Source organism: Morus notabilis, unplaced genomic scaffold, assembly GCF_000414095.1.
Source record: "Morus notabilis unplaced genomic scaffold, ASM41409v2 Scaffold451, whole genome shotgun sequence".
Lineage (NCBI taxonomy): Eukaryota > Viridiplantae > Streptophyta > Magnoliopsida > Rosales > Moraceae > Morus > Morus notabilis.
In genome coordinates this window covers 415,317-439,355 of record NW_010361080.1, presented here as the reverse complement: position 1 = coordinate 439,355, position 24,039 = coordinate 415,317, and the positions used below count along the sequence as shown (strand labels likewise).

The following is a 24,039-nucleotide window of genomic DNA, read 5'->3' as shown; positions in this document are numbered from 1 at the left end:
AAGATTGGAGAGACATTTAATTTATAAAAGAGAAAAAAAATTGGTAAAATATTAAAAAACCAAGAACAAACTAAGAACAGACCAAGAATAGACCAAGAACCAACAACACTTGACCAAGAATAGACAATGATGTTGTTTTTTTTTTTGGAAAGCTTCGAACTAGTCCCGAAGATTGGAGAGATATTTAATTTATTAAAGAGAAAAAAAATTGGTAAAAAATGAAAAAACTAAGAACAGACCAAGAACACCTTGGTCTGTTCTTGGTTTTTTCTCTTTTTACCAATATTATTTTCTATTTTATAAATTACAATGGTTATTAATACCTAAAAAATCAAAAAATATGTAAAAATGTATGTTTTTAATGTTTTATTAGAGTTTGTTATTGGTCTGTTCTTGATCTGGTCGGTTGGTTCTTGGTCTGTTCTTGATCTGGTGGTCGGTTCTTGGTCTGTTCTTGATCTGGTGGTCGGTTCTTGGTCTGTTCTTGATCTGGTGGTCGGTTCTTGGTCGGTACTGGTCTGTTCTTGGTATGTTCTTGATCTGGTGGTCAGTTCTTGGTCTGTTTTTGGTCTGGTCATCTGTTCTTGGTCTGTTCTTGATCTGGTGGTCGGTTCTTGGTCTGTTCTTGGTCTGGTGGTCGGTTCTTAGTTTGTTCTTGGTCTAGTCAGTCGGTTCTTGGTCTAGAGGTCGGTTCTTGGTCTGTTCTTGATCTGGTGGTCGGTTCTTGGTCTGGTGGTCGGTTCTTGATCTGGTCGGTCGGTTATTGATGACGTGGAATAGCTGATGTGGAAGTTGGCCTATTTACTCAATTTATTTTTTTGTGGTTTAGTTACTTAAAAACACTTTTTACTTAGTCTATTTATACAAAGGGCCCGTTGTAAACAGAGGATCAATTATTCGCCGGGTTAATTTCAATAATAACACTTTTAAATAAATTATTATTAATTTTAACACTACTTTTGTATACTTTCATAACTAACATTGTCATATTAGTAATGTGAAGTAAAATGATGTTTATACCATTTAGGTTAAAATTATCATTTAAAAGCACCTTAAAGAAACTTTCAACTCTCTACTGCCCATTCTCTCTCTCTACACCCAATTTTCAGCTCTCTCTCTCCCTCTCTCCCTCTCCCTCTCTCAAGTATGGCATCTCTCTCTACTCAGTCTCTCTCTTCCCTACGCCATCATTCCTTCGTCGCCAATACTCCAGTTGTGCACAGATCGAGGTTGGTACACAATATTTTTTGTTTTTCTTGTATTTTTGTCTCTTTAAATTTATTTTTGGGAGACTTAGTATATAGAACTTGAAAAAAATGACTGGGTTGAACTTAATATGATAGGAATTGAAAATATCCTTCGTCAATTTGAGATTTTGAATGGTTTATAATTTATATATAAATTGATTGTGACGACCAACACGTTAAAGACATAGTTGACATTAGGAGTCCTAGTATTATGACTCATAGTATTATATGTCCGGTCATAATACTATGATCAGCCAGTCATAACAGTATGAGTCATTATCTATGAGTCAAATTATAACAATATGAGTCAAAATGGCCGGTCATAGTATTATGATCGTAAGGCAGTCATAGTGATATGACCGTCCAGTCATAACATTATGACTGAAATGACTCATAGTGTTATGACTGGCACACTATGACTACCTTATGACCGGCCATTACACCGTGTTATGACTGGCCATTTCTAATGACTCGATGACGACTAGAAGTAATTGCATGTTGATTAACAGTTATTGTTTTTGAAATTATTTCGGAATGGCTGTTGGATTGAACATCTTCATCAAGTACAATGAATATTGGAACTGTGCTTCGAGATACGTCGATTGTGAAATGAAGGGGATATTGGTCCCCACCAATACAACTTATATTAGTCTTATGGATTTGGCGAGAAATGTGCTTGGGATTCAGCCACAAGGAAAAAGTTTATCCTTAAGATATGTTGTTGAAGATGGGGAAGCTCATGTGAAGATATCATTTGACTATGATGTCACATTCTATCAACGACATCTCTTCCTCCAAAGCCTTTCTTTTCTTCTAAGATGAAAATGGTAAAAAAAAACAATAAATACAAAGAAAAAAAAACAAGAAAAGCAAATAAAGTTGTTAACCAAAGTACTATGACTGGCACACTAAGAGTCTGACCATTGAGCGGTCATAGGACTATGACCGACAGCCATAAATCTATGACCGCCCATCATGCAAGCTCGCTCATAGTGTTATGACTGATGGCTGGTCATAAGACAATCACATAGTGTGGTCACAGTACTATGACCAACGATCATAATGCTATGACCGCAGGCTCATCAGTTAGGCAGTCACACTATGAGCCTGCCTGCCTGATGGCCAGCCATTGAATTATGACCATCGGTCATAGTACTATGACCGCACGTTGTGCCTGTCTTATGACCGATCATAATACAATTACCGAGCGGTCATAATGATATGACCGACCATCAGGCAGAGTCACAGACCATTGACCTCGTCTGTTTCATGGTTGATTTCTCCGGCAAAGAATGTTAGGAGGGTGAGGTTTTCTCGGTTCATGCTTCTGGGTTAGGCATTGATTTCTCCGGTGAAGGTTCGTGGATTTTCGTCGCGTGATTCTGGATTCGTGGGTTCTCACTGTGTGGGTGCTCGTTGCCATGGGTTCTCACTGTCGTGAGTTTGTCGGTGCTCAAGGTAGTAGACGGTGGTGGTCGTTGGGGTTTCTTGATATCTGTGCACACTCACGTTCTATCTCCTCCTCCTCTCTCTACTTTGAATATTTGAATTATAAAAAGGCTTCATAATATATATTTAAGGCTTTAAAACTGAAATGGGACACAAATTGTCATTTTAACTCAAGTAAAAATGGCTTGGTCCCATTTTTGTTGACATGACAATGCTAATTGTGAAAGTATAAAAAAGTGGTGCTGAAATTAATAATCATTTATTCTATTATTGAAATTAACCCATTATTCGCGCAGGGTAGGGTATGAATTATATGTCGGATAATTTTTTTCTATAAGAAAAAGAGAGCTTATTTTGGCGGGCCCTATAAAAATAAATTACTATTAGTCTCTTATTTTATTGTTAGATCTGTATTAAAATTATTTGTTATGTAATTTTAACCATTGAGACTATCAGTGAGACGGACTACCAAATATTACTCATGTTTTGGTAGTTTTGCATTTTTTTTATTAAAAATTATTTTTACTGACTTTTTAAATCACATAAATTATTTATTAAAATCTATTTCGCTGGATTTTCTACTTTTATATATATGTTTCATAGAGTTTTTTGGGTGATTGATTAATAGCATGAAAACTAGAAATTAGATTTTAGTCTCATGAAAGTAGTGTATAAATAATTTTAAAATTGTTACAGTTTTTATGTGAAAAAAATATTAACAAAATTGAGGTTCCGTTCAGTTCGTCGATTCGATTTTTCAATTCGAGCTGAGATGTAACTTTATGTGAGAGCTTTTAACTATAGTAAAAAAGTTAGATGTGACTTTTTATAAGAGCTTTTACCTGTAGTAAAAATGGAATTAAAAGCTCGAATAGATGAAATGAACGATGCCTGAAAGACGAAGACTTTGAACAGTGGAATGTAGGAGAGCTACCGTAAAAGAAATGTATAGATTATTATAAATATAGATTAAAGTTTTTTTTTTTGGGTCTAGAGTTTTTGTTTTCCTAATCTAATAAGAATGGATGGCAGATATTGAGGCGTTCATTTCACTGATTTGAGTTTTCAGTTTTAGGTTTCTACAGTAAAAAGCTCTCAGAAAATATCACATCAACTTTTTCTGCTACAGTAAAAAGCTCTCAGAAAGTGTCACATCTCAGCTCGAATTGAAAACTCGAATCCGCGAAGTGAACGAGGCCTATATCAATGGCTCAAATTAGTTTGGGTATTTTTGTCATTTCACAATTAAACTTAGGAGAGTAAAGGTCATAGGGTGTTGCTGTAATTCTTTTACGTTAAGAAACTGTCTATGTTATTTTGATAAAACATATGGGATGTCAATATAAATGGCCCTATTATCAAATTAGAGACTCATGAATATAATAAAAAATGTTTATTATACGTTTTCACTAAATAATGCACCTCAAATATCTCAATCACTTACATTACTAGCAACTTTGTAGTCAATTATGCTAAATTTTGCACTCGCTTAAATTATGTGGTCCAGCTCTCACCTACAACATGGTTTATGATTTGCTTTCTCTAGCTGAACAGTTCCCACTCTGATCCCATAAGGTGGACCCGATCAGTTCTGTGATTTCTTCCAAGGACATGATCTTCCCCTTGACTCTAGTGGGGCATGATAAACCCGATCTTTTAAGGGTCAGATTCAGGTCTTTATTGTGTACTCCCTCGTTTTATCTTTTTTATTTTTATTTTCAAAATTGTGATATACTTAGTAAATTAATATGTTGTAATATGTACTTTTGAATGTCAATACATACTTTTATCTATTGTTAAATTGTGTTAAATTGTGTGATTATTATTTTTTTTTATTTGGAATTTTGAAATTAGACTCTTGATTTCACTGGTTTCTTAGAAGTTGCACTTTCAAGTTTCATTCACGTACAATGGGAAAAAACTAAAAAAACCATTTAAGATAGTAAAAAATATTATTTATGCCGCTAATAAAAAATAAATAATTGTCATTCAACTAATAAAAAGAAAATAAAAAACTACGATAACACCTAATTATTTAGAATAACATAATTAATAGGCATGTACAAAACCATGGCAAACCACGTACTTTTGAGAAAATCTACTAAACTTACTCTTAGAGTGCACGAGTCTTTATTTTTACCCCTTACTCTAGATTAATGTATCCTTTTAGTCAAAAGGGTATTAATCAAGAATAAAAAGTAAAAACTCAGACTCATGTACTCTAAAATATATTTGTCTCATGTTTCCTATTTTTCTCCCCCAAAACAAAATAACATAGAGAAAATTGCATAATTTACCTTTAAAAATGCATGAGTCTGGATTTTTACCTCTCATTATTGATCATTACTCTTTTGCTAGTATAGTTATTTGACTAGAAAAGTTATAATCAAGAGTAAATAGTAGAAATCTTGACTCATACACTTTTAAAAGATATTTCTCTCATTTCTCTTTTCTTATATATAATTGGAACTGTCTTACGGGTTTCATATAATTGGATTTGTATAATATTTAAAAATTTTACTAAATTTTAATTTAAGATATGAAATTTTGTGGTGTCATTAAAATAATGACTAGATCATTGTATACTAGAAAATATGATATCATTACAATAATTATCATGTCATTTTTGCTATATTTATAATATTCTAAAGTTTTTGCTAACAAATCAATGTATGAAATTTTGCCATGTGGTGTAATTATCACAATAAAAAATGGGATAAGCAAGTAAACCTTATTATTAATTGATGTGACAATATTTTAAACATTTATTAATAAAATTATGTCACCTCATGAGTTGGTACACAAGTTGGGATTATTGTTAGTCCCTCTAGCATTATTCTTTTTTCCTGATCTCCTAATATATTTTTTTAAATAAAATAAGTTGCTCTTATATACGTTCTTTTTCCCCTAACTACCTGTTGGAATAGTTTCGCTCCATTTATCTCATAGCTATTCGAAATACCTTTTTTTTTTTTTTTTACTTACCTTTAAATAATGTAGAATCTAATTTTTCCTTTTGTTTTTTCCTAAAATAAACTAACTCAAAAAATAATAAATTAAGGTAAAAACTAAAATTTTTAAGAAAATTTTATATTTACAAATTCAACAATCTCACACAGCACATGTCACTTTATGAGTATGTCGCCACCAAAATGAGATGTCGTTTTCTGCTCAAAATTGAAACGATAAGTAGTTTGTTTATGTTAATGGGAGGTTTCTCATGAAAAAAGGATGTTTGCATCTCCTACTAGGACATATGTCGTTTGTTTTTGGGTTCTTTTTTGAACATGCTAGGTTGTTACTTGATAACTTGCATGTTGTATAGGAGAACGACGTGTCTCCAAAAAATAATATGGATGTGGATATGGACAATAAGTACTTCTAATAATAAATAAAAAAACCCTAAAAAATGATAAATCTATAATAAATGATTAATAGTAAATTCCTAAAAAATGATAAATCTATAAAAACTAAATAGGGACTAAATAAAATATTCTAATAACTAAGATTTTTTTTTTCAATCAAATAAGAATAATAAGAAATCTGAATGTATTAAGAGAAATGCATAATACAAAGTTGGATTATTCAAGTAGAAACAAATGTCTACTCCTTGTATAACTTCTTGGGTTTCCACCTTATTGACTCTTAATTCCCACCAAAAGAAAGGGTTAAAATTAAAAAAAATAAAAAAAAACAAAGAAAATTAGCACGTATCTACATGGGCTCATAAAAATACATATAAAAAATGGAACCAGTTCCACTTGTTAATGTCATGTTTAACTCATATCTGTTTATAATGTATTTATGTGGTGTTTAAAATCCATTTATACCGGGTAAGACATCTTTTCACTTCAGTAATAATTCTAAGATTTTTGTTTTTGAGAAAAAAAAATATAGTATTGGTAAATCAAGAACAAAAAGAAAGAATACCAAGAATTCAAGGTATAGCATGAGTTTAAGAAGTTCATTTTTTTTATTGTCGTTTTATGAGTGTATCATTTTCTTTCATTATTGTCCTTAATGAGTTTTAATGTCATTATTAGTTTAGTGTCGTTTGTCTGAGTCTATGATAGCAGTACCGCTATATATCGTTTCAATTATTGCTGATTTTGCTTCACGTGTGATTATCGTTTTCAGTTGATGATATTCTATGATATGATATCTGTTGATGTTGTCTCTATAATTATTGTTGGTTTTGAGGCTAATGTTGTTCCAAGAAGATCTTCTTATTTTTGTTGTTACTGTCGTTTGAACTTTGTTATCTTTTCTTATTTTGATGTGGTTCTATTGCTTCCGGTTTTCAGTTGATATGATAATTTTATTTTATGATCTGATGGTCGTTTGACAGTTGGTGTCGTTTGTTTGGTTGTCGCGTTTCAAAGTTGATGTTACTATTGCGGAGCTAGCGTTTTACGTCCGTGGCGGGTCTATATATTTTTTCTAAAACAAAAATAACATTAAAATATATACAATAAATTCTATTATAATATTTTTCGAGAACTATTAGATACATATTGTGAATTTATTATATGAAAAAATACCCCACTGTAGGGTTTGTGTTGAAACTTTAGATTTTTTTTAATATATAAAAAATTTTAGTTTTGTATACCTCTTTTTTTTATGTAATTTGGATCAATTTAGCGTTTAGAATTGTGCATTACTAATAACAATACTCTACTATAGATTTTTTTTTTCATTTCAATATCTTGCATTTCGAGGAGATAAAAAAAAAACCACACCTTATATTTTATATCTGTCACATTTATAACTTCTGATTTTAAAATTATACTTCATCTTATATTTTCTTGACCAATGGTCAATTTAACTATAAAACATATCTTAATTAACGCCATCAATAAAATAAAAGAATTAGGAAAAAAAATTACAAAATGTTTAGAATATTCAGGAATTTTTCATAGTTAAATTCAAGCTCAGACTACAGAAATGTAAATTTAACGTAAATTTAAAATATGATACTATAAATGTGATGTAGTAAAAAAAAATATAAGATATTATAAAAGGTATTACAATTACTCGTGAGTAAAATGAGTAAACTTGCTTATAAATGAAATATCGGAATAAAATGAAGAAAAATGGTAAAAATCAATTGGAGGTATATATGAGAATATTAATTTTTAATTGGAGCAAAATAAAAAGTTAGAATCTTTTAAAGGGTCAAATTTTTATTTTTAAAAAGTGAGTGGGGGCGCAGCCCCCACTCGGCACCATGTTCGTCCCTCCTGTTGCCTTACGATATTGTTGTCACTCTATATTCTCGTTTTAAAATGGTCTTGCGTTTTTATTTTATTAGGCGCTGTTTTTTTTTTCTTTATTTATTTTTATGCGTTGTTTTCAAGAATATTGTCGTTTTTATGATTGATGCTATCGTTTCAAGTGAATTATATAATTCATTGTTGTTCTTCCCTTTGTCGTCGTTTTTAGGTTAGTGTCGTCTAGTCCTTCTTGATGTGGTTTTTCCATTTTCTGGGTCATTTTTATAATTTTTCTTCTTACTTCAAAACCAAACCATCAATGGAATCTCTCTTAAACGTGCCTTCAGATGCTACGTGGATCTAAAGTACTGTTTTTTATAGCGAGCTTTCTACCATAGAATATCTCTATAAATTGTACTTGTTACTGAATGTTAAATTTTGTCAAGATTACATCAATATCAACAAGTATTTAAAAACGGAACTAAATTAATTTGAATTTATCATTTTAAAGTGCAATACCATTCTCTAACCACATAAAACATAAACCATAATATTTACTTAGCCCAAACACATAAAACAACAGCTTTGATCCAAGAAACTAATTTGAGTCATATATGCCCAACAATAATATATTGACATGCATATAAAGTAAGGATGAAATGTCAATACTTAAAAACTCAACAAAGAGAACCCAGGACAATGTAAAAATAAAATGATGAATGTGAGACATATAACATATTAATCAAGCACTTACCACTAAGGGCTTATGACGTATAACATCCTCTGATCACTTGCTCAAATCTAAATAAAGTACTCAAATCTAAGGATTTTTATGGCTTACTGCTATATTCTAACTTTTTCAACCTTTAATTAACAAAATTAAAAGTTTTATGCGGTGAGTTTTTTTCACTGTCAAATTTTGTCTTATAAGCAACTCACACACACTCGCATATATAATTGAGGCACAGTTAATTAGAATGCAGCATAGGATATTATTGGTATCATATATATATATATATATATATATATATATATATATATCCTTCAATTGCTAGAATGGAACAAAAGTATGCTTTTCCCGAACCAAAAGGAGACAAGTTTGAACACCTCAAAATACCAAAAGGTTTGACGAATTTAAAATGTTATCAGTTTTGGAAAAGCTAAACCCGTTTAATTTGTTAATTTGAATTTTATTGGTTTAAACTTTTTAATTTGAACAGAAAAATTCAAACTGTATAGTTTAAATTATAGTTTGAATTGACGTTTGTTGTGTAGTTAAAATTTTAATTTGAACAAGAAATAAAATTTGAATTTGTGTTTAGTATGTGTGAAAAACAGAAAGAGTAGACACTTTAAACTGTTTAAAAATGGTTTAAACGGTTGGTGGGAAGCTAAGCTCTAAGTTCAGCCGTTTAACTCAGTTCAAACATAGAATATATTTTAAACTGTATACTTATCAAATGTCAATATAAACTATACTCACAATTTAAACTGAGTTAAATTGAATTAAAGAGGTAAATAAACTTTACTACATATATTTAAAAGCAAAACAAAAAGGATTGTCATTTCAAAGCTTTTTTGTTACTTTTTACTAATCTGGAATAAGAGTCACTTTGGTATTAGAGGAAGAAGGCAGCAAAAGCCAAAAGGGTTCCTGAGTGAGCCTTTTTAATTGCTCTTTTTACGATCTTCAAAGCTTCATGTACTACTGCACTCAAAACAAGTATATATAATTAGCTTCATTATACACACGTAAACAAACAAAAGCATATATATATATATATATATATATATATTCTGATTTCAAACTTTTCCACGTTGAGTGTGAACTTAAACTTTTGGGAAAATTAAAAAGACTATCCTAAAATTAAGATAAAAGCTTTCCAATATAATGCCTTTCATGACTAAAGTCCCTAGAAACTTTACTATCCTCTTTATTATGCACAGGTCTAATGTCAATGATTTTAAAATAAAATAAAAAAGAAAATATGGATGAAAATGAGATTTCCCATGAAAAGGATGACAAAAATAGAGGTTTTTATTTTATTTTACTTTTAGTGAGAGATGACAATATATAGTGTGACTGTTAAAGATAGACACTAGGCTTTTGAAGCACAAAACAAAAAGGGAAGAGAATCTTTTGAAAATCATTGAGTTTAGAAGAACAAGCCCTGACCATGAGGAGATCCCAATGGATTTTTTTTGCCTCACCTTCGCCCTACAACTTCTGAATATAACCTCATATTTTCTCTTGACAGAGAAAGTTTACCAACTTTTTGGACCCAGATTTATGCTTTTCTTCTCTGATTTATGAATAAAAAATTGGGGTTGGTATGACAAGGGATTTTGTGACTGGAATAAGTAGATTAGCATCCTAATGGAATTAATTAATGCAATTAATTAGGTTGTCCAATATCAACTAATGGAATTCAATTATATGCAGCACTTCAAAACAGAAAAGACGTATTTATCTAAGAGGTAGATCCACCGAAATGACTTGTCTATATCACCATTTGATTCAAGATGCAATGCTTACTTTATTTTTTTTTTTCTTCACTTTTTTCTTTTGTTGTAATTCTTTTTTAGACTTAAGAAAACCTAAAAAGGTATGTTCACAAAGGAAATTCAAGGTTAGTACCCAATTAGAAAATTATTTTTTTGACACAATAATTGTCCCTTGCAATCATACCCCAAACCTAGAGGTAAGCTTTGAATCCAAGTATCCGCTTCTCTTTTTTCTTTCCCTAAAATTGTGGGCAAAAGAAAGGTACTCTACTTACTAACTTCTAACCCTACCTCTATTGAAACCCTTTCACACTTCCCTAATCTTTCATATAAATAATTTAAATTAAAGCTAGATGGCACCTAAAGGTGTTAGAACCTAAGCCTTGCATCTTTATTTTTTTTTATAAGCTGTAAAATTCTCTAATTACTTGCAACTTGGATAAAACATATGAATTCATGAACAAAACAAATCTTAGGGAAATATATATATATATATATATATATATATATATATATTCTCATGAAGAAAGAGATCAGTGATATCTCATGTTCTCAACCGAACGGCTACTTGACAATCCATTGAGGCCACATGTGGAACGGAAAGAAATCTGGTTCATGTTTTTATCAACTGGCATCTAGTGAGTTCAAAATCACATTAGTATAAGCATACATATGGGAGATATAATTTCAATCTCATTTAGGACAATGAAAATCGAATCCCTAACGGGTGAAACAACCCTAATAGGTTGTGTTACCCCATGCCACCATTACCCATGGTTAATTTGTTAAATTTTGTTGATACGGATTACCTTGGATGTGCATACCTTCACTAGTTAGTTATTATCTTACCTTGGAAGGTAACTAAGCATTCTTGAAAAATAACATTGTTATCTTATCTTTCTGATTAATACCCGTGTGCTTTCGGGGGAAAACCCATCAAGTGTAGACTTTCATTATTAGACACTACCCACCCAAAAATAATTGTTCCTACCAAGCATTGAACCTAATCACCACAAATACCATAACAACACAATAATGCTGCCAGGGGAAATTTTAAGAGCAAAGCAATTTGTTTGCCATCAAAAGAAAAGCGCATTGAAACTGCGGGGTTTTTGGAGATCATCTATGATTTCTAACACTACAAAGGCCATGATTCTCCGTCCAGTTGCATCCGTGTTTCCACTTTCCAAAAGATAAGATAGTTCATAAACTCAAAAACCAAACTTCTGTATCATGCCATTAACTTATTTAAGCAACCAACGCCACAACTCAAAAAACATCTTAAACTTCAAGCTTTATGTTAGGCATCACGAAATATATTGTTTATGTCATATTGGAAAGACCATTATACCCCTTGAGTTCTATCACGAGTGTAATGTTACGAAATTGCAAGGTTTATTTCTTGGAGACCATGTAACATTATTTCTTAACATTGGAAAGAGTCGAAGGACCATGAAAAATCCCACTTTCCAAAATATTAGATATATAATTTCATATTCACAAACAAAATACACCCTATCACCAACCAAGTACTACCGCATCATGCCATTAACCCCATATCTTAAAAACATATCCTTTAAGAGCATGACAGAATAGGCTAATTATAAGCCCCAAGTGAAAGACAAAAGATGATCAAGAAGAAGATGAAAATTTACACGGAGAAAACTAACCATGTGAGTGAAAATCTTCCTTCTTCAAAACCCATTATCACAACATTCAAAAAAAAAAAAAAAGAAAAAAAAAAAAAACAAACCAACGAACCAACTAGACCCTAAGCAAGTAAATACTAAGCTCCGGACCACCGGACCCATCAGGGTTCATCATGTAAAACGCCTCCGAGTCTTTGGACCCAACAACTCTCTCAAACCTTGCTCTCATATACATAATCTCCCCTTCAAACCCACCACCACCATTGTCACACCCGGGCAAAACTCCGGCACCCATGGAGATGGGCCCCACAGCCCTCAGGACCTTCCACTCCTCGGGCCCACACTCTATTCTCGAAGCGAACCCGCACTTCTTCCCGTTGCAGTAAGTCCTCCAAACCGGCTCTTCGATGAGCTTCACCGGCTTCATCTTCTCTGTTGCTATCGCCGTCGTTTTCTTCTCGCACTCCAGCGCTATTCTGACCAGCCCCGACGCCATTTCCCGGACCAGAACGCTCGTGGGCATGGCGAGCTCGATCAGGAACGCCGGGCTGAGCTTGGCCTCCTCTTGGAACGCAAAGTGGACGTGGCCGCGCCGGTGGCCGAAGAGGGTTCCGACGACTTTGGTCCCGAGATGGCGGTGGTGGTGGCGGCTGTGGTGGTGGGATTTTCGGTGGCCGAAGATGGAGAGAGCCGAGAGGAGCTGTTTGGAGATTTTGTTTGTCGTTTTCTTGTTCTTTTGTGGCACCGGGAAGTTGAGGTGGTTTTGTAAGTCTTTGTCGTCGTCGGAGAAGTGATGGGAGGAGGAATTGAAGGTGGTGAGGATCTCTACTTCTTCTTCATCGTTGTTGTTGTTGTCGTTTTCATCGTTGTTGGTGTCGTTTTTCTTCCAGTGGAAGTACCGCCGGGAGAAAGAGAAGGAAGACTCGTGTGGGGTTCTTGCCATGATCGTCTTCATTTTGGAGAAAAAAGAAAAGATATGGGTTTTGGCCTTGATACTATGAGGAAGTGAAGAATGTGATTTTGTTTTGTTGTTGGGTGGTGATTTATTCTTGTGTCTTTGGGGTTGTGAGTCTTTTTTTTGGGTGTCAGAGATTGTTGTATTTCTGTAGTGTGGGACAGTGAGACTGAAAAGGGAATGGAAGAGATAGTATGGTGACAAAAAGGCGGTGAGCAGCCCCCACCAAACTATATTTCACCAACAGAAGGAAAATAGGGATATACATGTATGTGTATAGCATGTCAAAAGTGTGTATCTAAAAGGTTCACTTTTTATTAGAGACAAGACTATAGTGTTAATTGGTAAAGGAGACAAAGGGTTAAAAATTGGGACAAAACAAATAGGAGATTTTAAGATAGAGAAAGAGGTGAGGGAGACAATCGCTGTGTTACTTCTCTATCATTTTTGTTTGTGGGGGCTGAGGGAAATGTGCCCTGCCGTAGGGTAGAGAGAGGGAGGGAGAGAGAGAGAGAGAGAGATGTTTGACTTGATGAGTTAGGCCTCGTTCACTTCGCGGATTCGAAATTTCAATTCGAGCTGAGATGTGACATTTTTAAAGAGCTTTTTACTGTAGCAGAAAAAGTTAGATGTGACATTTTCTGAGAGCTTTTTACTGTAGAAACCTAAAATTGAAAACTCGAATCGGTGAAATGAACGAGGCCTTAAAGAATTGTGAATTGCATTGGGAATAGTGTTTAAAGGGCAGGTAAAAGCCATAACCATCCGCACCCAACTAGGACCATCATTTTGCACTAAGTGTGACTAAAGTCCTCTTTTTGGCTATACGAGTGGGACTTTAGTCATTTCATGCTTTCCTGTGGCTCGCAACAATGGAACAGTTTGGCATGAGCTAGCCACCCATTAGCCACCTTAGTGTTTTGTGGCTTAATGTCTCCTTTTATCATCTTTTTGTCTTTCGGCTGAGTAGAAATCATTAGCAATCAAACCATTGTGGCTACAGATAATGCCGCTCTACAGAAAAAATAGATAGGCCTTTAAAAAAAAAAAGAAAAAAAAAACTAATCTGTTGTGAATTCGTCGACAATGAAGTAAGATAAATTGCTCTCAATCAGATGTTGTCGTTAAATTAGCAAATAGAAAATCAGATATTGTCGTTTATGATGAAATCCTTTACACACTTTACGTATTAAGCTGTCACCATCTGTCACCATCAGTTTATACAATTGCAAACTCAACTATATACAACCCACCAAATTATAAATATACTAAAGAGAGAGGGGTTTCTACTGTTCATTCACTCACAATAGCCTGTTTATTGTACAGTAATTCTGGGATCGTTCACTTTACAAATTTGAGTTTTTAATTCGAGTTAAGATGTGGCATTTTTTGAGAGCCTTTTACTGTAAAAACTTAGAACTGAAAACTCGAATCGGTGAAATGAACGAGCCCTCTATTTTTCCGAGTTTGTTCTTTACTTTTCTTTGTTCTCTTTTTTTTTTTCTGAGTGTGGGCAGTTTTGTCTTTTTGGCGTATGTTTTTTCCGAGTTTGTCCTTTCCTTTTCTTCTTCGTTTCTTTTCCTGTGCGTGGGTGATTTTGAATTTTTTCCGGTTTAGGGTTTCATTGTTTTGCTCGAGTTTGCTCTCTGCGGCCGCCTCTTTTATTTGGCCCTTTGTTTTGGCTCGCCCTTTGCTTTGGCTACTTCTTCTATTCTGATCTTCTTTATTGTCGCCATTTCTTATTTGATCTTTGTTTGGTTGATGTTTTCGGTGCAGATATTTTTCGTTGGCCTCTGCTCCTTTTCTTCTTTCTCGATTAGGGATTTTTGTTGTTTTGACGCATGTTTTTGTTCTTTCCATTAGGGATTTTGGTTGGGTTTTCTACTCTGCTGTTTTGATTCGTGGTGTTCTTGATCTTTTTCTGTCTTCTTCGTCAGGTGAATGTTGTCGGTTCTGTGTATTTTTTTTTATTAAATAAATTTGTGCCCTTTTTATATGTTCTTCGCGGGGTGATTGTTGTGAGTTCTATGTAAATTTTTTTAAATTAAAAAAAATTATTTAGATGGTGATATTTTTGAAGTTTGGTTATAATTTACTGTTATTTTGTGTTTTGGAATGTTGTCGCTGCTTTGTATTGTTTTTTATAGTGCTTAGAAAAGTCTCTTCTTATTATTGTTGATAAATGTTAGTAATTCATGGTTGTTGTTTTTTTTTTTTTCACCAGTATATAGTGCTCATGGATTGATTTGTTATTCATTTATTTCATATGCGTACTTTTATCCAATACATGGTATTTTCGATTTGTGTCTTAACACGTTTCTTTTTTTTTTTTGGCCACTGCACTTTATTTTGGCTTATTTATTGCTCGGTCTTTTAAGCTTTATACTTTTTTCCTGTCTTTGATTAGTTGATATTCTCTACTTGAGGCAATGTTTATAACGTTGCAGGTACGATTATTAATTATTGACCATACTTTTTTAATGGCTGTTGTTGATATTAAATCCTTTCACTGAGAATAAACGTAAAAGACCAGGTAACATAACTACTTCTAAATTAAAACATTTTCAATTTTCTCAATTATCAATACTCACTTCTTTAAAATTTTCATTTTGCAGCTGAAAAAAAAAAATAGAAGTCCACATAATGAGAACTAGTATAGAGGATCTGAGCTAATAACTTCTATCCACAAAGAATGTGACAGATAGGTTAGGGTTTTTTTTTTTTTTGAATATATATATTATAGACAGGTAGTGATTAGTGAAGGTTCTTTTAACTGTTAAATTAATTTTTTTTAACAGTTTGCTCTATTAAAGAGGCACTTTTATCTCATGCATATTTTTAACTAGGATATTCGACCAAAATACTACTAAAACTTAGGAGAAGTTTGATTCATAGATTAGAATTATTTTTTATTTACGTGTATTTTTTATGAGAGAAAACGCTATAACAAATCATGAACCATTACGAATCTCCCAACCAAACAATCCCTTAGTCCAACTGCCAAAATTACATTCACTATCGATAATGGAAAAAAAGCCTTCCCTATTATAGAGAGAAAAGATCTCATTTTTGGTTCGCTAGTTTAAATTTTATTGGTTTAAACTTTTGATTTGAAAAAAAAAAGTCAAACTGTGTAGTTTAAATTATAGTTTGAGTTGACGTTTAGATGTGCAATTAAAGTTTTAATTTGAACATGGAATAAAATTTAAATTTGTGTTTGGTATATGTGAAAAGCAGAGAGAGTGAGCACTTTTTACTATTAAAAAATGGTTTGAACCGTTGAACTTGAGAGAGAGAGGTAAACTCTAAATTGAGTAATTTAACTGCATTAAAACGAGAAATATAATTTAAACTAAATGCTAACCAAACACCGTTTAAACTGTATTTATTGTTCAAATTAAGTTAAATTGAATTAAACTAGTACAACAAGTGGGACAGTAACATTTTGATTAAAAGGGATAGTGACATCACAAGAAATGGGAACAAACGACGAAACAATATCCAACTGAACAACATAATGAAAATTAATGATTGAAGAGCTGGAATAAGACAATGAAACTTCATAATGAAAAGTCTCAGCAAGAAACATAAGTGAATCGATGGAAAGACTTAGGCCCGTTCATTTCACCGATTCGAGCTTTCAGTTTTAGATTTTTACATTAAAAAGTTATCATAAAATGTCATATCTAATTTTTTTTACTACAGTAAAAAGCTATCAAAAAATATTACATTTCAGCTCGAATTGAAAACTCGAATTCGCAAAGTGAACGAGGCCTTAGGCCTCGTTCATTTCACCGATTCGAGTTTAGAATTCGAGTTTTACTACTATAAAAAACTCTTAGAAACAGTTACATTTAACTTTTTATTATAGTAAAAAACTTTCACATAAAATCATATTTTAACTCGAATTAAAAATTCGAATCAACGAATTAAACGGGCCCTTAAAGTCCCTGAAGAATGAATCTGATTGTACCGTGAAAATTGATCTTAAAAATCGATGGTGGAGAAGGCTACAAGAAGAATCCCCACGGGGATCACAACCTATAAGTAGAGAAGACGACTGGTGAATGAATCTTTTTCTCTGTTCACCTTATCGAATTGATTTTTGGATTTAGAGAGTCCTAATAACATCACCAGCATTATCATTGTATTGTGATTAGAATTTAAAGTCTCAGAGAGTGTTAAAAATTAGAAATAAATCTGCAGTTAACGTCTGGAGTTAAAGCAGAAAACCTCTCAAACGCACCTGCCACAAAAATTTCCTTTTTCTTAATGTGATAGTTTTTTTTTTTTTTTTTTTTTGGCAAAGACTCATTGTAGCCTTTGTCACTATGAACTTCATATGTTCAACATGTGATGGAGACTGTTCTTTTAAGTCAAAATGGTTAATTACAATTTCTGTTAGCACCAAAACTACACCGTCCTACAAGGAAAACTAAAGTTAAAGTACCGACAGATAGCTTTCACAGGTCAACCAACCATGACCTATAAACCAACTACTTGAACTAAGATTGTATGATCTATTTACATGTAACCATTTAATTAAATACTTGTTATGATTTGTTGATGGTGAAAATGCTATCCCACAAAATGGGTTGGTGAAAATTGTTTAACACTTAAAGGAATACAAGAACAATCTAAAAGAAAGTACTTACGGAAGTGAAAAATACTGCGCAAATAACATATATTGAGCTTCTAGCTTACCAAGTCCACCCACCAGTACAGCAATATCTTTGGAGAGATCATTCGTGCTGAATAAAGTAGCCAAATAATGGCAAATTTCTAGCAAATTAAATAAATGGGAGAATTTTGATACGCTTGGCGTACCGGTGGGTCAAGTTTTTTTAACCATTAAATCTATGTATTTTTTTTTATTTTTATACGATTTTATGCAGATCCGACGGACAAAAAACCTGACATATCAGTATGTTGATGTACCGAAAAAGGTCCAAAAGAATTTCTTCTTCATTTTTTTTCTCTTTTTGAGAGATTTTATGGTATACTTATGAACAGGTAGATTAAGTTTTTTTAACCGTTAAATCTGCATACTTTTTAATTTTTATATGATTTTATGTAAATTTAACAAATAAAAAATCTGATTAACCGGCATGTTGGCGTAGTTTTTATTTTTTTATTTTTTATGGAAAGACAATAAAAGTGTTTAAGTGTAGCGATTAAATCATCCAGATCTCCATATATTATTAGTTAACAGAAATAATAAATGTCATTTATAATGCCTTTACTAAAGCAACTGTTTGTCACTGTAAGTGGATATTTTCTATCATTTTTTACATCATACTAATGATTCTGGGTTAAACCTAATCCTGAGCTTCCATGACGAATTCGGGGGTTAAAACAATCCAGTAAACCGTTTGTCCCCAAAAAAAAAAAAAAAAAAAAAAAAAAAACAATCACGGCAGGTAAACTAGAATAATCAATATCACATTAATAGTTATGACTACATGACACCTTGTGCTAATATATAGACCTACCCGATTTTCCTTATTAACTGATTTCACAATGTGAACATATTAAAGGGATAAAATTGCTTTGGTAGTATAACGAAACATTTTGCAAGTCTTCTAATTTTTTTTAATAATATTAAAATAGTATTTATAAGTTTTAGAACACGATTTTTTTAATACTTTAAGTCTTATTTTTAGTACTTAAAATGTTAATTGTACTCTTATTATTTTTTCATTAAACGGAACACGATTTTTTAATACCGTAAGCCTTATTTTTAGTACTTAAAATGTTAATTGTACTCTTACTATTTTTTTCATTAAACGGATTGAAATAATATTATAATTCGGAAAAAACAGTAAATTAACCCTGTAACCAATCATACCTATTAGTCTTATACCTTATAAAACTCCCCAATTTTCTTCCCCTTCTCTTTCCCATTCGACACTTTAGGCGTATTTGGAACTCGTTTTAAAATTATTTTATTTTTTATATAAAAATGAAAATGAAAACGTTTTTAATCTCAGACAAAAATCATTTTTAAAAATGTGTTTGGTAGTTTTATCAAGAGATAGTTTTCAGTATAAAAAACCTCATTAATGTCTCTCTTTTGCACTTTGCTCGAGAGAGGAGAAACCGAAAACAAAAAATGAAAAACGACTAAAAGTCGTTTTTCATTTCTCTCATTTTACACTAAACCAAAAAATCGTTTTCATTTCCGTTTTTTATTTTTATTGCGCCAAACGCCGTTTTAAAAACGTTTTCATTTTTTTTTCTTCGAAAACGTGAAAAACAAAAAGGGATCCATTCCAAACACGAGCTTCATTTCTACCCCTCTTAGCTGCTCATAATTTGGGATTCGGCGCGAGTTATCCGTTGGAGATTTTAGCTGAGGACTGCTAGAAATAAGTTTGTAGCAGCCCTAACAGTCTCTGGGGTTGAGAGTTTGAGTGAGTTAGGGTTAGTTAATTTGGGTTTAATTATTTGATTGGTTTGTATCTGTTTTACTCAATATATATGGTTGTGCAAAAGTCTGAGCGATAATGGTGTTAGATTGGATGTTGTTTCGGAAGAAGCCTTTATTTGCACACTAAATGTTGGATAAAATGTACTTGAGCAAAGCCCATCACAAATAAGTTTACAAATAAAATAAATGAACATTTTTTGATACGCCAACATACTAATACGTTAAGTTTTTTAACCTTTAAATTTGAATAAAATCATATAAAAATAAAAAAATACGCATATTTAACAATTAAAAAAACTTAAACTATCAATACACCGGCGTACTAGAGAATCTCTCGTGAAATAAAAAGAAAGTAATAGAGAAAGTAATAAAGAGAACATAAAACATACTGATGGAGAGCCAAAGCCCATCACACATTAGCTCACATAAAACATCGCTAATAACACGTACGGATCAAGCCCAAGGAAACCGGAAATCAATACACGCAGCAAATTTCATTACATATATACGAGACAAAATGTGAACACGCATATTATACACATGCACGATCACTTTATTTAAGCCTCGAGAAGGTGGGCTTTAAGATCTTTGGAGAGATCGATTGTGAACTTGAGCAGTGTATGGGGGTCTACAATTTCACCATGCAGCTTTTCGTATTCTAAGGTTTCATTTATTTCACCGATTCGAGTTTTTAATTTTAATTTTGCTACAGTTAAAAGTTCTTATAAAAAGTCACATTTAATTTTTTTACTACAGTTAAAAGTTTTTACATAAATTTACATCTCAACTTAAATTGAAAATTCAAATCAGCGAATTGAACGAGGCCTAAAGTCCAGTGCAAAATGCTGCCCTCGGCACTGGCGGAGCCATTAGGAGATGCCCCCACAGTTTTTAATTTTAATTTTGCTACAGTTAAAAGTTCTTATAAAAAGTCACATTTAATTTTTTTACTACAGTTAAAAGTTTTTACATAAATTTACATCTCAACTTAAATTGAAAATTCAAATCAGCGAATTGAACGAGGCCTAAAGTCCAGTGCAAAATGCTGCCCTCGGCACTGGCGGAGCCATTAGGAGATGCCCCCACAGAGGTTTTTTTTTTTTTTTTTTTTTTTTTTTTTTTTTTTTTTTAAATAACCTTTAAAAATGTGTGATTTTATTGTTTTGTCTCATTGAAATATAATTTTTTTTCCCCCCAAGGGGTTTTTTTTTTTTTTTTTTTTTTTTTTTTTTTTTTTTTAAATAACCTTTAAAAATGTGTGATTTTATTGTTTTGTCTCATTGAAATATAATTTTTTTTCATATACGATCATATTGAATTTCACACTTTTTTATTACTTTTAAAAAAATTTAATATATGTCCCAATTGAAATAAAAGTTTGTCTCCGTCACAGCCCACGACATTAGATTTGGGATTTGCTTTAATAGTGACTACGAATTGAGGTGCTCGGTAAGGTCTCCTTCAATCACTTTGAGAGTTATTGAATTATTTTCATCGTCTATGGCTTTAACTTATCCACATGAATGTAGTTCATCACTTCCATGTACTGCTATTGAACTACTCATCAAAATGAGATAATTACCCGTTACTTCTATAATTTGACTCAACTGTTTAACAGAAATAAACATGTAATATTAAGAGCTAAGCGAATAAAAGGTCCCTAAACTTTCTCCGCTCCCTAGAAATAGTTCCCGTTAACTCAGTGACATGTGCAGAGCACTACTCAGATGAAGTAAGCCGAACTACTCCACCTTTGGCTTTTGAACATGAAGACTGTGCTGAACAGGACAGAACACTCTCAGCACCTGTTCGGCGGCCTCCTTGAGGAGACTCACCGACCAAATGAAACCAACACACATGCTTTCGCATACGCACTCACTGCCAAACATAACCGTGCTTGAAGACCTCACACCGTGTTGGCCGCATCTGAGGCAAAGTGATGACCACCATTAGATAAATACGGTACAAGAACCCTAGATTTACGACACCTATCATGTTGCCTGAAAGAGCTTTCCTATCTCCATGCAAGACAGGAGAGTCGTTCCCGAACATTGATCGAAGCACCGACTAAGAAGTGCCGGAGATTGGAGTCCGAACACCGTGCTCCTCAGCACGTGGATGTCGAGTCAGCTCAAACATCAACAATTCCCGTGTTAAAAGTTGTATCAAATTTAATCCTTGAAATAAATAAAGGTGTTAAAATTAGTCTCTATGTCGAACAATTGGATGAAAAACGTTATATGGATATATTAGTTTGGGTGACTTAGTTAATGCAAGTAAGTCTGTTAATGAAACCAAACTTCTCTTCGGTAGATACAAAGAAAGCCTTGAATATTTCCACGATCCCAAAACATAAGTACAAAAATAAACATAAAGCATCCGATAGACATAGAAGTTAAGAAGGTAGTGGTAGACACGCGTACAACATAATAATGCAGTTACATTTATTTAGTCAATTGGGAAGGGATTGAAACCGCTCTGCGCCATTTTCTCCAAAGGCCAAAAGAGAGGTTTTGGGAGGTTGTTCCAGTCGTACCAATCCCAACCATCACACTTGTTAGGCTCAAGATTTTGAGGCACTTGGTCACTGTCTCTCAGAACTGCTCGGATGAAGATGACCACATAATGGGATGGTTTTGGCTCTTCCAAAAAGACATTGTTTGTTACTGTGAGGACCTCCATCTTCTCAATGACCAAACCAGTCTCTTCCTTTACTTCCCTCGCCGCACAATTCTCAAAGCTCTCTCCTATGATCAAATTTAGAATAAACTGCAAGTCAGCTTAATTGGTGGATCATGATTGATTCTTTACATGTCCTGAAATCTTCGAAATTTTATTCATTTACTTATTCCTGGTTAATAACAATAAAAAAAAAAACAAAAAAAGTAAATTAAAAAATACACCCTGAACATTCAAATCAATAGCGATTGAAGTCCAATTCCAATACAAGAGATTTGTATATGACCTAATTTGAAAAATGATGAATTTTATTTTCACGTGCAAATTCCGTGTCTTAAACCATCATTTTGATAACGTTGATTAGCTATTTAAATTTAATTGCTACTGATTCTATAGTTACAAAATTAGGTGTTGATCCAACATGGACAAAATTAACGGTGTGGGACTCCTCAATTTGCGTGAAATCACCTGACTTTAACAAGTTGGTTTGGGCCAACACAAACAATGATAATACAGACTACAGAGCACATAGAATATGAAAATGTAGCACTCTAGATTCTGGAATTTTCCAATGAACTTATTTTGTAAGAAATGCCCATAAACAACCGATGTAAAGCTAATAACACAAAAAAAAAAAAATTGTAAAAGATGAAAATGACTAGAATATTAGAGAGAGAGACCAAACTCAAGGTGGCCGCCGGGGAGGGCAAAGGTGGAATCACCGATGGAGGAGCGACGCTTTCCCAAAAGTACAGTTTTGCCCCTCAACAAGAACACCGCTACCCCTACTCTCGGCACCGGCTCCTCTTTCCCGTTTTCCATTCTTCTTCAAATCTAATCTTTAACACAACAAAACTGGGGACTCTTCGGCTTTCGCTTTTTCCACCTCTGTTTGGTTTCGCTCATTTTTATACTGAGAAAACTACCCAGATGGTCAAAGGAGTGTGACGACTGACGAAGAGTGCATTGTCATAGTCAAATTGGTTGTCACGTGGAAAGCTGTGATTGGCTTCTTGATGGGTCCTTCTGCGTATGAACTTCCAACACATATATTTCTTCGCTATTTTACACCTTTATCCCCAATTAGTTTTAACAATTTATCTCTTAAATTTTTAATTTTGACATATTATCCCTATTTACTTATAAAGTTATTATAACATGCTCTATTATAACAATAATTATGTTAAATTAATATTAAACAAGAATGGTCGATGAAAAATTTTAACATCTCAATCTAAATGTAATATAAATCTTTTAACTTCTTAACTTTTATCTCTTATATCTAATAACAAATTTGGGTAGAATTAGTAAGATGGGAACATTGCAATAATTTTTTAAAATTTGGGGGTTGATTGTCAAAATAAAAAGTTTATTGGATAATTTACTAAACCACGATGAGCTCGAGAGAACTAAGTAAATTACTAATGTATAGAAAATAATTGAAATAAATTGTCAATTTTAAAACATTTATAGTAAATAGAAGTAAACTAGAAATTTATGTAGTAAAATTTTTTTTATAAGTTGTAATTGAACATTTGTGTAGTACAAAATTCTTTTTACTAATCACAAATAGAAATTTTACGTGGTAAAAATTTTTAATGCTAAAATGTTATTTACTCCTGACTAGCTGCCTCTCTGCCCCTTTTTTCCATCCGAGCTTCATGGCTTAATAACTTGCGCAACAAGCTCACCTTTCTTCCAAGAAAAGAAGGCTAATTATAAAAAATAAAAAATATATATATTTGAATGACTTATCAATATCTATTTATTCCATTCTACTAAAGGATAATGATTCTTTTCCTCGGGGTCCGAAGCATTTCTCATGTTACTGTTGATTTTTGAAACGATTTTAAATGTAAAAGCGTGTGTCTAGCGGATTACAAAAATTTTCATAAAATTTTTACAATATTCT

At 32.7% G+C, this 24,039-nt stretch overlaps 2 protein-coding genes across 2 annotated transcripts; both read right to left on the bottom strand.

Moving 5' to 3' along the window:
* Positions 1 to 12,178: 12,178 nt before the first annotated feature.
* Positions 12,179 to 13,163, bottom strand: LOC112091654 (protein MIZU-KUSSEI 1). Its single transcript, XM_024165838.1, has one exon. It carries the CDS (start codon positions 13,016 to 13,018, stop codon positions 12,179 to 12,181), a length of 840 nt encoding a protein of 279 aa, XP_024021606.1. The 5' UTR covers positions 13,019 to 13,163.
* Positions 13,164 to 21,729: 8,566 nt separating this feature from the next.
* Positions 21,730 to 23,051, bottom strand: LOC21408514 (nudix hydrolase 1). The gene is made up of 2 exons (XM_010098412.2): positions 22,808 to 23,051; positions 21,730 to 22,195 (listed from the first exon to the last, which is right to left on the bottom strand). Exons 1-2 carry the CDS (start codon positions 22,947 to 22,949, stop codon positions 21,897 to 21,899), a joined length of 441 nt encoding a protein of 146 aa, XP_010096714.1. The 5' UTR covers positions 22,950 to 23,051; the 3' UTR covers positions 21,730 to 21,896.
* Positions 23,052 to 24,039: the final 988 nt, after the last annotated feature.